The following is a 15,458-nucleotide window of genomic DNA, read 5'->3' on the forward strand; positions in this document are numbered from 1 at the left end:
TCTTTCTTTTCTTGTGCAATCATCTTTGTGGTTCTGAAGTTGTATTAAAAAGTAAACTTACATCCTGACTCATTCTCTAAGCCCCTGTTCAACCCCCCTCCTCCAGGAAGTCTTCCCTGATTGGCCATCCAAGGTGTCTTGTCTCCTCTACTAAGTTTCTGGAAGGCAGTCTCAGGCTCAGACCTATTTCTCACAGTGCTGGGAAGCAGAGGAGGTTCTCGATGGGAAGCAGAATAAAACATGAGTGGGTCTATTGATGTTTTAGAGGTTAAGTGCCCCGGGCTCTGCCTGTGAGCATGTCTGAGGTCTGAGCAGAGGGGAACAAGCTGGTCAGTTTCGTGCCAGGGGTCCCCAGCGAGCTGGCGTGGGGAGGGACTGCCCAGCTCTCACATCCTTTTGATCCCAGGAGCCTAAAGCAATTTGCTGAGCCTTGAAAGAAAAAAACCCACTGCATTCAGCTCTCACCCAAGGAGGCTGTCCAGGCTCCAAATAAGGTAGCCTCAGAGCACCCCAAATTCTAATGACACAGTAAAGGAGAGAACTAGAAGTAGGGAGACAGGGCAGTCTGAGGGGTGGAAGGACAGTCTTTGCTAGAGGAAGGTGCAGGCATCTGGGAGGAAAAGGAAGGGGAAGGAATAGAAGAGAACGTTTGCTTTTGTAAAAATCTGCAAGTCCTTGTGAGTGAGATATTTATGTCCAGCCTGTGGACTCTGGGTTTGGCATATGACTTGCTTTGCCCAGCGGGAAAGGATGTGATGTTTTCCAGGTCAAAGCAGACACGTGGAGGTTCTCATGTGGTTTCCTCTGCCCCTCGGAGCCTCTGCCCTCCACCATGAGAACGGCATGTCTGCAAGTAACCGCTGGTTCCGGAACAAGAGACCTGAACCCTGCCAGGAGGCATGCCTGTCTAGTCAGTCCCAAGCTAGCCTGGCAGGACCCCCGCTGACTCGCACATGCAAGAATAAGAAAGAATGCTTGTTGTTGTGAGCCACTGAGGTTTGGGGCTGTGTGTTACTCAGCATTATAGCAGCAGACGCCTACCTAACACAGCAGGTCTGTTGGTATCAAAATCAGTGTTGTCCGACCAGCCATCCTGCTGAAACCATAATGCCTAAAAAAACAGCCCTGCTGTCATTGTTATTAATGTCCTCAAATTCCTCATTCCTTTTACAACCACAGTGAAGCCTTTCTTCCCTCCTTTTTCTTTCCTCATAGTCACAGAAAAGACCCAAAGAAAATAACTGAGATTTCAGCTCCATTAATTTTTCAGGGCACCATAAATTAAAGAGCAATTGCAAGGCAGTCATCTCTGTGGGAAAATAAGTCTCTGTGATTGTGCTTTAGTCTAAATACATGGAAGGCTAAGTAGCACTATTAATACCCAGAATACACGCTGTTCCAAAGGAAAGCACCCAGAGCAGAGGCAGTCGGTGAGACCAGGGAATTTCAGGGACATCCTGAAATTCAGTCAGTTAGCAAGGACCAGACCTTGGCACAAGACTTGCTTTGGCCAGTGATGTGTGAGTGGGTGTGATGTATTCCAGGTCAAAGCAGATACACTAAACTGAGGACCAGCAAGGAGGCCAGGTCCTGTAGACAGCCATGGATCAGGCCAGCCAGGAGTCTCCATGTGGAGGTCCCTGACCTGATTCATCCATCCATCCCCCCATGCATCCATCCATCCACCCCTTATCCATGCATCCATCCACACATCCATCCACCATCCTTCCATCCATCCATTCAATATTTTCAGCCAGGTACTTGAGGTAAAATGGTGAAAAAACACAGGCATAGCCCTTACCCTCAAAGAGCTTACCCCAAGTGTGTGTGTACGGTGCAGACAATAATCAAATAGTGGCACAAATACATAATTACAGTCCTGGGAAAGAGAGGCACTGGAATCTGGGAGAGCGTGGAACAGTGGGTCCCATGCAGGCCTGGGGGCTGCCAAGGAGGCTCCTGATCTAGACAGCTTCCATCTGCTCCAGACCCAGGCTCTGCCTTCTCCACCTTTATCCAACCCTGGGGGCTTGCCCTGTGTAGATGGCATCCACAGGCTCCTTCTCTCTGGCTTCTGGTGGGGTTCAGACCATGGGAGGCACCAGCAGAAGACCGGAGGGTGGGAGGGGAGAGAGCTGGGTACCATGACTCCTGTTCTCCAACTGCCCAGTAGCAGTTCCGAGGGGCTGAGTGACCCTCTCCTGGACCAGCCTCCTCTCCCTTTCCTTATGGCTCGGGGGATCTGGCCTCCTACTGGGCACAGTGGTTGGCTGAAAAAGGCCCCCCAAAATATCCACGTCATAATCCCTGGAACCTGTGCATGGGACCAGATGGAGGAAAAAAAGACTCTGCAGGTGTGATTCAGTGAAGATGTTTAGTTGGGAAGATTATCCTGGATCATCCGGGTGGGGCAGAGGGAACTTTCGCACACACGTGCACACGCGCATGCACACAAGCATGCAGCAACGTGAAGGTGGAGCCGGAAGGGTTGAAGACACCGCCTTTGAAGATCCGAGTGACCCCTCCACATGCCACAGAATTCCAGAGACTGGGAGAGGCGAGGGAGTGATCCCCCCCCAGAGCCTCCAGAGGGAGTGGGGGCCCACAGACACCTTGGTGTTCGCCCCATGAAACTGATTTTGGGCCTTTGGTCTCCGAAACTGTGAGAGAATACATTTCTATTGTTTTAAGCTATCAAGTTTGTGGTCATTTCTTACAGTGGCCGCAGGAAACCGACAGGCCTTTCCTACAGCCAGGGTGGCCCCTCCTCCACGGGCCCTTAGCAGGCTCCCTCCTCAGCCCCAGGGTCTCTCCTAGCCCACCCACGGTGGCCCTGGAGAGAGACCCCCGTTACGCTCTCCTCTGTCGCCCTGTGAAGGTGCCCTGTGTTCCTGGGGCCCTGCTGCTCAGCCCCTCAGAGGGGGGGACGCTGATCTGGGGTCTGAAGGACGATTCACTCTCGTGGTGGTAGAAGAGGCCTCCAGGCTGAGGGAAGGGCCTGGCGTGGGAGGGTGCGTGGAATGTTCTGGAAGTAGAGGAAGGCCCTGTGGCTGGAGTGCAGAGAGAGGGGGACAGAGTGGAAGGGTCCTCATAATTATCCACTATCTATCAACCAGCTCTCGGGCCCATTTGTGCCAAGCTCGGTTCTCCTGCAAAGCCTCGGGCTCCTGGTGGCATCCAACCACACGGCCCAGGGGAGAAGGCGGTGATGGGGGGTCCCAGGCCCCACGTGATGGAGAGGCTCTAGGCCTGCTTACCTTGCCCTCCCGGGTGTAGGCCAGCACCTTGTCCTCCACCCGGGGGTGGAAGATGAACGTTTCCACGGAGAAGGGGATGAGCTGCTTCTGGAAGGTGGCGCCCTCGTCTGTGCTGAGGAACAGGCTCTGGTCCCGGTCGCCGAGAGAGGAGCTCACGAGGATGATCTGAAACACACAGTGGGGCGTGAGGCCTCCCCGTGGAGATCAGGCGATGCGTCTACAAGCCAAGGGCTGCTGGAGCTTCCAGAAGCCGGGAGGGGGCCTGGAATGGGTTCCCCGCAGCCCCTAGAGGGAACCAGCCCTGCCGACACCTGACTTCGGACATTCGGCCTCCAGAACTGAGATAACAGATTCCTGTGGTTCGAAGCCTCATCTGCGGTACTTTGGTATGGCCGCCCAAGGACACTGACCTGCCCGGCCGACAGCTCTACAGTGGGGAGGGCTTACTGTCAAGTACACCCAGGAGGCAGGGACCATTTGGGAGGCTGCCTCGCCTTGCAGTCACTTGGTGGAATGGCAGGGCCCCTCGGAGGGACACACGAGAGCTCCTGTATCCCTGGTGCCAGAGAAGGTCAACCAGCCGGGTGGGCTGTGACAGTGCCAGGAGCACCGGCACGCGGGGTGGAGGGGCCGCGAGCCGCGTGGTTCACCCTCCAGCGCTGTGGCCCCGACTCCCACCTCCAGCATCATCAGAAGGTCCGTTCCCCGCACAGGAAGCCCAGGGGTCTCCTACACACGGACCTTGTAGAACCTTCATGGTTCCTGGGAGCCCCAAGGAGACACCAACCCTCCTATCAGGGTCCCCAGACCCCTCCTGGACCGGCCTCCCTCCCAGCCTCCACTTGCACCCTGGCCATGCCCAGCATGGGCCACAGCCCCACCCTGGGGTGGGCCTTCCTCACCCCAGGCTGGGTTGAGCTCCTGCCACAAGGCTGCTGGGGACCCAGGACTTGCCCATCACATGCTCACCCCATTTCATGGAAGCGGCCTCCTCCCCAGGGACTGAGGCCCTGTTGGGCCAGGGGCCGTGTCTGTGGAGGTCACTACTGACCCCCTCCCCAGCCCACCCCTGCAAGGCCTGGGCACTCCACCAGTCAGATGAACTAATGAGGGAATGAGGGGATGAATGAATGAACCATGTGTGCTGGTGGAGTGGGGGCTGGGGGCACACACTCCGTCTCCAGATAACCCAGTTCAAATCCATGTCTCTGTGACCAAACACCCTGTGCCTCAGTTTCCTTGTCTACAAAATGGGTGGCTTTCCCCGGGAGGGCGTGGGGCAATGAGATGCCCCCCAGGATGGCCTTCCTCAACCTGCGACACTGCTCTAGAAGACAGTTAAACACACAGAGCACAAATCAATGAACTGCACAAAACTCCTGTCTCATGTGAACAAATGATAACCCAATGTGTTCTTTCTTCCCAGGGAAACATAATGAGCTCCCCAGGGGCGGTCATTCATCTCCTCCAGCACAAAAGCCTTCTGTCCCCAGCAAATGGAGGGTCGTGGAGCCTGATTCCTGCAAAGATGTGCTCGGAGATGTTCCTCATGGTGTGATTTCCATGCAGGAAAAATGGGGCAGGGGAGAATGGTCAGGGGAGCCAGAGAGCGTGTACAAATGTTTACAGAGAATGTTTAGTGACAAGAGAGCTCATGCACACGTGACATTTAAAAAGCAGGGCACAGGGCTTCCCTGGTGGTGGAGTGGTTGTGAGTCCGCCTGCCGATGCAGGGGACACGGGTTCGTGCCCCGGTCTGGGAAGATCCCACATGCCGCGGAGCGGCTAGGCCCGTGAGCCATGGCCGCTGCGCCTGTGCGTCCGGAGCCTGTGCTCCACAACGGGAGAGGCCACAACAGTGAGAGGCCCGTGTACCGCAAAAAAAAAAAAAAAAAAAAAAGCAGAGCACAAAATTATAAGCGAGTCTAATTTCTGTACATTTCACATTGACAAAATTGTAAGGAAGTATATTATAATTTTGTCAATGGTAGGTGTATAAAGGTAAGTATAATTTTATCAGTGGAAAATGCATAGAAAGAAGAACGGAAGGGGTATTATTCCACCATAAAAAAAGAATGAAACTTGCCATTTGTGACAACATGGATGGGCGTTAAGGATGTTATGCTAAGTAAAATGAATCAGAAGGAGAAAGGAAGTACCATATGATCTCACTTATATATGGAATCTAAAAGGAAAAAGGGAAAAAAGAAAACAAGCTCCTAGATACAGAGAACAGACTGGTGGGGGGAGGAGGGCGGGCAAAACGGGTGAAGGGGATCAAAAGGTACAAACGTCCAGTTATAAGATAAATAAGTACGGCATGGTGAGTATAATCAATAAAACTATACTGCATATTTGAAAGTGGCTACGAGAGTAGATCTTAAAAGTTCTCATCAGAAGAAAAAACATTCTGTAACTATGTATGGTGACAGATGTCAACTGGACTCACTGTGATCATTTCACAAGACAAACATCGAATTATTATGTTGCACGCCTGAAACTAACATAATGTTGTATGTCAATTACATCTTCATTTAGAAAAAGAATGGAAAGAAACACAGGGGGATGTTAATCGTGGTGGGTTTAGAAGGATTTTTAAAATTTTTTAAATAAACTTTTTAGTTTAGAATAGTTTTAGATTTACGTAAAAGTTGCAAAGATAGTACAGAGAGTTCCCACATGATACACACCCCGCTTCCTCTTTCATGAATAGCTGACATCAGGATCATACATCTGTCACCACTAAGGACCCAACAGCGATACATTGGTTTTATCTAAACTACACACTACATTTCACCCGTTTTTCCACCAACGTCTTTTTCTGTCCCTGTTCCATGTTCCCACGTGACATTTAGTTGTCATGTCTCCTCCGGCTCTTCTGGGCTGTGACAGTTTCTCAGGCTTTCCTTGCTGTTGATGACCTTGGCAGTTTTGAGGAGGACTGGCTGGCTGTTTTGTAGTAGTTACCTCCCCATTTGGGTCTGTCTGATATTTTTCTTGTGCTGATGCCGTGGTTCTGGGTTTTAGGGGGGAAAGGAGCAAAATGAGGGTTGCCTCCCTCGTTGTAGTGGGCGTGCAGTGGATGTGACCTGTCACTGATGATGCTGCCCTCGCTGGCCAGGTGGCACTGGCCAGGCGTCTCCCTGTAACGTTACTCCATTCCTCCCCGCTTCCATCCTGTCCCTTTGGGAGGAAGTCGCCTTGCGCAGCCCACACCTTGGGGTGGGGAGGGGAGAGGCAGGTGGCCCTCCTGGAGGGTGGAGTAGCTACATACATTATATGGAATTCTTCTGCCTGGGAGATTTGTCTTTTCTCCCCCATTTATTTACTTATTCAATCATGTATTTATATCACTATGAACCCACAAATATTTAGTTTATGCTTTGAGTTGTATTTCAATAATATTTTCTTATTTTGCTGCCCAAATAGGTCCAGCTCTGGCTACTGGGAAGTCTTTTGGGGTCCTGTGTCTCCTCTGGCATCGTCCTTCAACTCCTAAATATTCTACACAGCACCTGGTTTCCCTGGATACTCAGGAAAAATGAAATAAATCACCAAGACTCCTACCACATCTTTCCCGGATACAGCACCGTTCATTCAGTATCCACTGGACACTCTCGGCCTGGCTCCACGCCCCACCCCAGGGCAGCAACTCTCACGCCCGGCTCCATCTGGGCCGTCTGGTCGGGGAAGCTCATTAAAGCATTTTGCTCGTGATGCATTTTCCACAATGTTTTTACAATACAACTATTTGCTTATTTACCTCCCCCACTAGACTGTGCCCCCTGATCTCAGGGGTAGGGAATCTTTTGGTTTCTCCAGCACCCTGCACAGGCCTGACCCCAAGCTGTCGGTCAACCAAGCCCTGCTGGATACACGAAGGAATGCATGCATGTATACATGCATGAATGAGCAATTCCAGCTCAGTCTGTGACTCTAAGAAAACTGTTTGTTGTTTTTCTCCTCTGGGAGAAAAACATCCTTAGGGATATTTAAGTAGCCTGGAGAGCAGAAGGCATAAATAATCTCATTCACTTATTCCTGTTCACCACTCGTTTCACACAGCAACGAAGGCTCATTCGTTCGTTCATTCATTCATTCTTCCACAGTTGCTAAAACTGCAAGGTCAAGCAAGGATTTAGGTATGCACAAGGCTTTATGGGAGCAGAGCGGGGGGAAATATCATCCAGGTGCAGAACAAAAGGGCTTCCTGGAGGAGGTGATACCCAGATGAGACTTGAAGAACGAATGGAAATTTGATCCAGACCCAGGGGAGGGTGTTTCAGGCAGAGAGGACAGCATAACCAAAGGCAAACAGGCGGCATCCCAGCTGAGACCGTTCACATCCTGACCACCTTTGTGTGTCTTGTTCCCTTTGGCTGGAATGCACAGCAGGATCAAGACACCCCCAACATCACCACTGGTAATTCAAAATCAGATTTTAAAATCTCAAAATGTCACAAAATCCAAGTGTGATCAAATGAAAATGGTTTCTTTGAAATTTTCTGAGCCCTGAATTCTGGGCAACTTCAACAAAGCTGAATGTTTCTCATTTATTTTTGGCGTCCCTGCTTTGCCAGTGCCCCCAGCATGAGTTTAGCCTGTTTTTTTTATGATGGGACATCTTCCCCCTTTTATCTGCTTATCAAACGCCTCCGCATCCACTGAGGCACCTTTAGAAGGTCACCTCCTCCAGGAAGCCTTCTGTGATACACATCCTCCAACAGAGTTTTTCTCATGCCTCCTCTGCCCCTTCCCCCAGCATCTTGTACATTCATTTGCTCCAGCCCAACATTCCTAGGGTTCTCCGCAGAGAGCCTGCCTTTCCCTCCAGGTGCGGAGGCTGTGCAGCCTGGCAGGGCCCAGGTCCTCATCATTGCCATCCAGCCCGGAGCACGGGACCTGGTCCAAGAAATGGGTGTTGGTTTTCCCACACAGAATGAGGGCTCTAGGTACCGGGTCACCTCTACGACAGCCCCCAGTTACAGCCAAGGCCCTACCCATGGTGGCAACTGAGGCGGAAGGAAAAAGAACCTGAGGAAGTGATTCTGGCCAGGGGCCCAGCAATCTGTGGTTGTGGGCTATTTTTGGCCTCAGAGTAGGACAAGCCAGGAAAGACGGGGGAAGGAAAAAGTGCTGACAAGGAAAGGATTATTGGAGCAAAGAAAACAAAGCAATTAGCATCGTGCAGAGAGGAGGCTAGCAGATTGTTCTTCCAAATTGGGAACCTGACTATTCTAAATGATGTATTTTCACTGCTTACTATTCTGGGGAAACATATGGCACCCGAGCTAGGTTCTGGGGGCCCTTAAGGCTGGGTGTCTCAAAATCAGAGGCAACACAGTTGAAGACAAATATTTGATAAATTCATTGGACTAACGGCCAGCCCACCTGAAGCATGAGTTCCAGGGTTTAATTTGCCAGGCCAAGTACAAAGTGCAAAGGTGGGGCTCCTTGTTCAAAAGGAATTAGGAATTTCAAGATGGTACCAGTAGAGCATCAAACCAAGCACAGATCCTCCTGTGAATGCCTAGGTCACACAGCCATAAAATGGGCTCTTTCCAAAGCTACTCAGTTAATAAACTCTGGGACCAGGCGTAGCAGCCTCCCTGGCGCCTATTATGAACAGTGTCTTGGCCCCATCTGGACCTGCGGGATCAGGGTCTGCATTTTCTCATGGCCCCTGGTGAGTTCTGAGCGCCCTCCCCTTGTCGGCGGGGGAGCTGCTTTAGGCCGCAGCTCCTGCTGGGTTCAGCCCCGTGTCCATTAGCTGTGCAACTCTGAGCACGCTGGTGGACCTGGCCTCTGCTCCCCACCAAGTGACGAGGAGATAACCATCGTGAACTAGAGCCCCGTTCTCGGGATTTTACTCCTCCCGGCCCTGCTCTCAGCCACGCTGATGGTGTCTTGCAGGATGGGGGTGCCCATGATGGCCCCGGGAGTCCAGGCCGAGCAGCTCGTGGAACATGGAGCCCACAGCAGAGACCTGGTTGGACGGGAGCAGTGCAGGCTCTGGAGGCCCATGGAGCTGGGCTTCAGCCCTCCTTTGCTCCTGTGAGCTGTGCAACCTTGGGAAAATTACTTCACGTCTCTGAGCTGCAATGTCCTCCTCTGTAAAATGAAGATAGGAATTACCATGGCAGAAGCGAGTTGAGAGTTAAAGGAAACAAAGTATATAACAGACTCTCCCCCAGCAGTCTGGCGGTTAAGACTCCGAGCTTCCACTGCAGGGGGCAGGGGTTTGATCCCTGGTCAGGGAACGAAGATCCTGCATGCCATGCAGTGGGGCAAAAAAAAAAAAACCCACAAAGGGCTTCCCTGGTGGCACAGTGGTTGAGAGTCCGCCTGCCGATGCACGGGACACGGGTTCGTGCCCCGGTCTGGGAAGATCCCACATGCCGCGGAGCGGCTGGGCCCATGAACCATGGCCGCTGAGCCTGCGCGTCCGGAGCCTGTGCTCCGCAATGGGAGAGGCCACAGCAGTGAGAGGCCCGCGTACCGCAAAAAAACAAACAAACAAAATAAAACCAGACTTAGCATAGTCCTGGGCCATGGCGAACCTGCCGTAGATGACAGTGGGTTTATTATTGCAGCATTCTTCAAAGAAGTTTGGTTCACCAAACACCTCCGTGGTTCAGGGTCCCGGTGATGAGGCAGCTCAAAGGTGGTGGTGAGAGAGACAGTACAGGGAGCATATGATTCCCTCGCACCAGGAAACCCCAGGACAGACGAGGACAGAAGGCAAAGAAACTGTCCCCAGGGTGAGTGCGCCGTCTCTCTGGGGGGTGAGAGGTGGGCCAGGGCACCTGAGTTTGAGTGCCTCCCTAACTGTATACCTTAGAGCCTCCCTTGCCTCGCCCTAGGCCTGACCTTGGGCTGGGGGCTTCCTGGAGGAGGTGGCACCTGAGCCAAAAGGAGTTCGTTAGGGGAAGCCAGTGACGGTGGAGCTCAGTGGGGCCGGCACATGGATTCTAAGCGGGAGTGGCAGGGCGCTTCTTCTGAAGAAAGTCACCGGCTTGGGGATTTTTTTCTTTTCAGATCACATTATTGACATGTGTTTTATTGGATATGCTTCCCCGACCACCAAAGTGTATCGGCAGGTCCGTAGATGAGATTTGCTTCCCGCTATGCAGGACTCGTGGTAGAAATGGGCAGTGGAGGCCTGACAGCGGGCAGCGGGCACAGAGGAGGGCCAGCCCAGTGCAGGACACAAACGTGGTACAAGTCACCGTGACACAGAGTGACAGGAGCCTCCATCGAGCTGGCGTGCAGCGCGGATGCGGGCAGAGAGAGAGAGAGCTCCCCAAGGTCCCCTCCCGCTGAGGACGGGGCAGGGGTCCTCGACTCCCCGAAGGCCGAGCTCCCCGGGCCAGTCTGCAGGTGGCTGGGCAGAGGGGCCCTGTCTTCCCCCAGCCTCTGCATCACCCACACGGAACCCGTGTTAAAAACAGATCTGCTTAGCTCTCTCAGCCGGGACGCGCTGGGTGGGAAGCCTGCAAAGTGGCCGGGGCTTGGATGCGTGGTAATTAACAACCCTTCTGTTATTTCCCATCCAAGCCTGGCAGCCAGCCCCAGGGCCCTGTCAGCATCTGGTTGGAGAGATGCAGGAAGTACTAGCAGGGCAGCTCTGAGGCAGTGTAGAGATGATGGGCAGGGGCAGGTGAGGGGTGGAGTGCATCACTTCCTGCACTTAATACTCACAGCACACCTGCTAAGTAGGTGTGACCATCCCCATTTCTCAGATGGGGAAGCTGAGGCCAGACAGCCCTTGTGGGTTCACACCCAGCTCTTTGCTGTGTCACTCATCGGCATCACATCATGGCCAGTGATGTGACTGCATCAGCCCGGAATGTAGCAAAAACACGGGGGTCCTGATGCAGCAGACTTGGGAGAGTCCAGACAGATTCCCCCCGCTCCCATCCCAAAGACTATTAGGCATGGCTTCCAGACGTCTGCAGGTCCGTCCCGAGTTTTGGGGACGATTTCTGACCACATGAAGGGGCAGAGGAGGGCAGGGGCCGCAGGGGGAGGGCCTTTCTGTTCCTCTTCACCTTTGCTTCCTCTCCTTGGTCCACCATCCTATTCTTTAAGACCATTCACTGACTCATGCAGCTGTGCCTCGGGCCCCAGGCTGGGAGATGAACCTCACAGGATCCTTGCCCCGGAGGAGCTAATAGCAGACAAGGGAAGTCATTTACTGGTGTGAGCAGTGCCCTGGGACAGGGGACCCCGAGAAGGGAGGCCCCTCCCCCAGGCGGGACTGGAGGAGAGGACAGGCCATCTGGAAAGTTTCCCCGAAGGTGAGCTACACGCTCAGGAAGACGGCGGGAAGACTGCGTGAGATGCCCACATGGGCCTCTTGTCTCCCTCTTGGCCAGGTCAGGAGACCTACCTGAACCTGGCACCCTGGATGCCCTAATGGGATCCTTCAACACGGGCCCGTCCCTCCCTGCGTGCCCGGATCACGTGCACCTGGCCTCCTGCTCGGACCTGCCTGCCTGAACCACCCCTGCACGAACCGGGTGCCAATTCACCTTCCCTGGTCCCCTGCTGGGCTTCTAACCCATCTCCTCCAAAAGGTGGTGCCAGTGTGCCAGTCTGCCTCGCAGCAAAGCTCATGCAAATCATAGCTGTCGAACCTCCGAGTTCAAAAAGGAAAACCAACAGCATCCAGAAACCACTTCTCACGTCCGCCAGAGCTCTGGCTGGATGCGGCACAGATCTCCGGTTTCCATTCAGACTCTTTATCAAGGAGAGGATTTGTTTTTAATCTTCTCTTTACCAAGTGGAGCCCTAAAAGGGTTCCCTCCCCACCCCCGGGGATGGGTGTCATCTGGAATTACCTTTCTATTTGAAACCCAATCGCCCAGTCTATTCCTTGCCAGACAGATGTGCCCAGCTGGGGACACAGAAAACTTGGCTTTTACGCCAGGAGAGGCAGACAGTGGAGACAAACAAATACAGCAGCATCCACCCCCGGGTCTCAAATTAGAATCTGGGCAGAGCGTCTTATACACGCCGGTGTGAGTCATGATGAGCAAAAATAACTCTCCTACCCGGTGCTTCATTCTTGTGGATGAATGCATCTCGCTGGGCTACTCAGCACAAACGCAGATGAGCTACCCAGAGTTTTAGGAGAAAATCACTCCATGCGATGGTTTTTGGTCTGAGTAGCCATAAGCACAGGAGAAGCCACAGGATGTGAGTCTGACGGAGATGCGGCTTTGCTCAGTGACCTTGGGCTAGTCACTCTCCTCACCTTGAAACTGGAGGCAATCATCTCTCTGGGTAGAGGTTCCAAATTAGGCACAACATGTGAAACTGCTGCAGAAACAGAAGGGCTCTTCACTACTTTTGTGCTTCCTTAAACCAGAAAGGTCTATCCTTGAAGAACTTATGGAGAATTAGGATTTACGTACACGCAAGTGTGCAGTATCATGTCCCTGCTTGAAACACCTCAGGGCCTCTCCTGTCCGGAGTCTGGCGTTCATGCCCCCCTCCCATGACCTCACCCTGCTGACCTTACCTCCACACGGCCCGGGGCCAGCCACCCCGGCCTGCTTCCAAGTCCCCAAATGTCTGCTGCAGCCTCACACTCCCTCTGCCTGGATGCCCTGGCTGTCTCCCTCTGACTGCAATGAGGAATAGGGCCTGGAGGGGGCAGGCCAGAGGCTGATTTGGAGGCCACGGGGCTCACCCAGGTGAGAGAACCTGGTGACCTGGACTGGGGCAGAGGTCGTGGAGAGGAGAGGACGGGTGTCCATGACATTTCATAGTCAGAGTTCAGTGGTTTTGGTGAGGAGGAAAGAGACGGAGAAATAAGGGGAACACACCTAAGTTTTGAGCTCGGGCAAGTGTGTGGAGGCCATGGATGGAGATGAAGACACAGGAGGGAGAGCGGCTTAGGGGAGATGAAGAGGAGGCCAGTTCGAGCCTCACGCTGGAGCTGAGCCTCCTGAGGGTCACGCAGGTGGAGGGAGGGGTTCGGGAGGTTGGGATATGGGGTGAGCTCTGCAGAGAAATCTGCACTGGGGTAGGTATTCGGGGTAGGTGCACAGACATGTGACTCGTGGTCCTGGGAGTGGATGAGCCCCCCTAGGGGCTGCGTAAAGTGAGAAAAGAACTGACCTGGGCTGGGGACCAGAAGGAACCCCACAGAGAGTGTGGAGGGGCAGCTGGAGGGGGGGATCTCCTGAGGGCCAGTGGGTGGGCAGGGAGAGTCCGTCTGCCACTGCTCCATCCCCTCCTCCTGCAGTCTCACCTGGGGCCGCCAGCACCCACAGATCTCCCTGCTCGTCCCCCTCGGCCCTCAGTCCCGTGTGACTGGCCCTGATGGGCTTTGCTTCACACCTGCCATCCCTCTGTCACTTCACTCCAGCCAGCCTGGCCTCGGACTGTTCCCGTTCCACGGTCTGGCTCCAGGGGGGACCCTTTCCAGAGGCTTCGGGGCCGCTTCCTTCTTCACTCAGCTCCAAGACCACCTTCTACATCGGCTTTTCCTGATCCCACGGTCTAAATAGGCCCTGACACCAAGGTACTCTTTTACTGTCTTAAAAGCAATTATTAACACTTTCCAGAAACATCCATTTGCATTATTTTTTAAATTGTGGCAAATATACAGAACATGAAATTTATTATGTTAACTCTCTTGAGCAGACAGTTCAGTGACATTTGCATCGTTTACACTGTTGTACAGTCGTCACCACGTTCCGTCTCCAGAACTTTTCCATCATCCCAAACAGAAACTCTGTCCCCACGAAACACCAACTCCCCACCCTCTCCTTCCACATTCTGTGTCCACTTTCTTCCCGGCCAGGTCCCACACACATTCCGCCGTCAGGGAACACACGCGTCTTGCCCATTGCTGAGTCCCAGGCCCTCACGTGGCACAGAGTACGTGCTCTGACATTTTTGCTGAGTCCCAGGCCCTCATGTGGCACAGAGTAGGTGCTCTGACATTATCTCCTGAACACTGTGGATGGAATGTATTTAAGTCTCATTTTGGGCAAAAGTTTAATGTATAAGGGAAGGGCATTCTATCTGTGCTGATATTCAGGCCATCTCAGCCCTGCTCAGCCACCCCTGAGCCCAGGAGCTGGACGCGTGGAGACCACATTCCCGGCCTCCCCAGCGGGCGGCTTGCACGTGACAGCCAGTAAGACGAGGAAGCCGTAGGCCTCCAGCAGTGTCTGCAGGCAGGCGCAGGCCCGAAGTTGTCTCCAGCATACCCTGGACTACCCACTCGGCTGCAGCGGGCAGCTGACGTCGCTGGCAGCGGTTCCCCGAGGTTCCTGGGCTCCTGACCTTCTGACATCAGCAGCGCCCCCCTGACCTCCACCCCCAGCCTCCCATCAAGTGCGTCAGCCTCCACGTGTCTGCATTAAATCCCTCCCCACTCCAGTTGCCTCGAGTGTTCCCAATCAAGCTCTGACTGGTGATGTATATAGAACCCTTTCCCCGAATACAAGTTGATCCCAGTTCCCTTTCCCATACCCACCGGCGGCAGGCCTTCCCGTCAGCCGTTGTGTCTTCCGAACGTTTCTTTGGCTCACTCCTGCAAAAAGTCTTGAGACTTCTCAGCTCAAGGGCCAGGAGCTTTGCTAAGACCCTCCAGCGCTTCCTCAACCAACAGAAGCACATCATGAGTTACAGTGCACTTCATTACCAACTAAAATATTAATATGATCTCTTGGTGAACTATACATCGGGACAAGAGAGACCTCCATTTGTTCAAAACATGGATCCTAAAAGAGCCTTGCAAAATACATTGAAATAGGAAGGCGAGCCCCCTGCCCCCCGTGGTATGCTCGTCCGTGGACACCTCTTGGAAACTTATTAGAAGCTCAGCAGACTGACGTCAGGGCTTAGCTGGGTGGGCTTAGCTGGGTGGTCTTGCCCATCCATCCTGGAGCAAGGATATTTAGAGCCTGCCATTCTGAGCAAGATGCCCCCCACTGCCCTCCGCTTAGCTGAGGGCATCTGTAAGAACCCAGGGAGCAGGAAGTTCAGGAGAAATATGCCCCAAAGACCAATATCACCGAGGAGGAGGAAAGACATACATGTGATATGCCTATTTTTCAATTTGTTGATTATGTCAACATATATTTATTGAGCACCAGTGCTGAAGAGATGATGGTGAACAGGACAGGACAAAATCCCCCTCCCATGGGCCTTATGTCTGAGTGGGAGAGACAGGGAGGA

The 15,458-nt window shown here is 53.2% G+C and overlaps 1 protein-coding gene across 1 annotated transcript in view; it reads right to left on the reverse strand.

Annotated features, from left to right (window-relative positions):
* The window catches only part of SORCS2 (sortilin related VPS10 domain containing receptor 2), a gene marked incomplete at both ends in the record, with an annotated part of 488,460 nt that overhangs the window by 82,893 nt on the left and 390,109 nt on the right, over positions 1–15,458 (reverse strand). The window contains one exon of the mRNA XM_079717755.1: positions 3,258–3,422. Within this exon, the coding sequence (XP_079573881.1) occupies positions 3,258–3,422 (165 nt within the window). The remainder of the gene's footprint in view (positions 1–3,257; positions 3,423–15,458) is intronic.

This window comes from Hyperoodon ampullatus (genome assembly GCF_949752795.1).
Source record: "Hyperoodon ampullatus genome assembly, chromosome: 1".
Taxonomy (NCBI): domain Eukaryota; kingdom Metazoa; phylum Chordata; class Mammalia; order Artiodactyla; family Ziphiidae; genus Hyperoodon; species Hyperoodon ampullatus.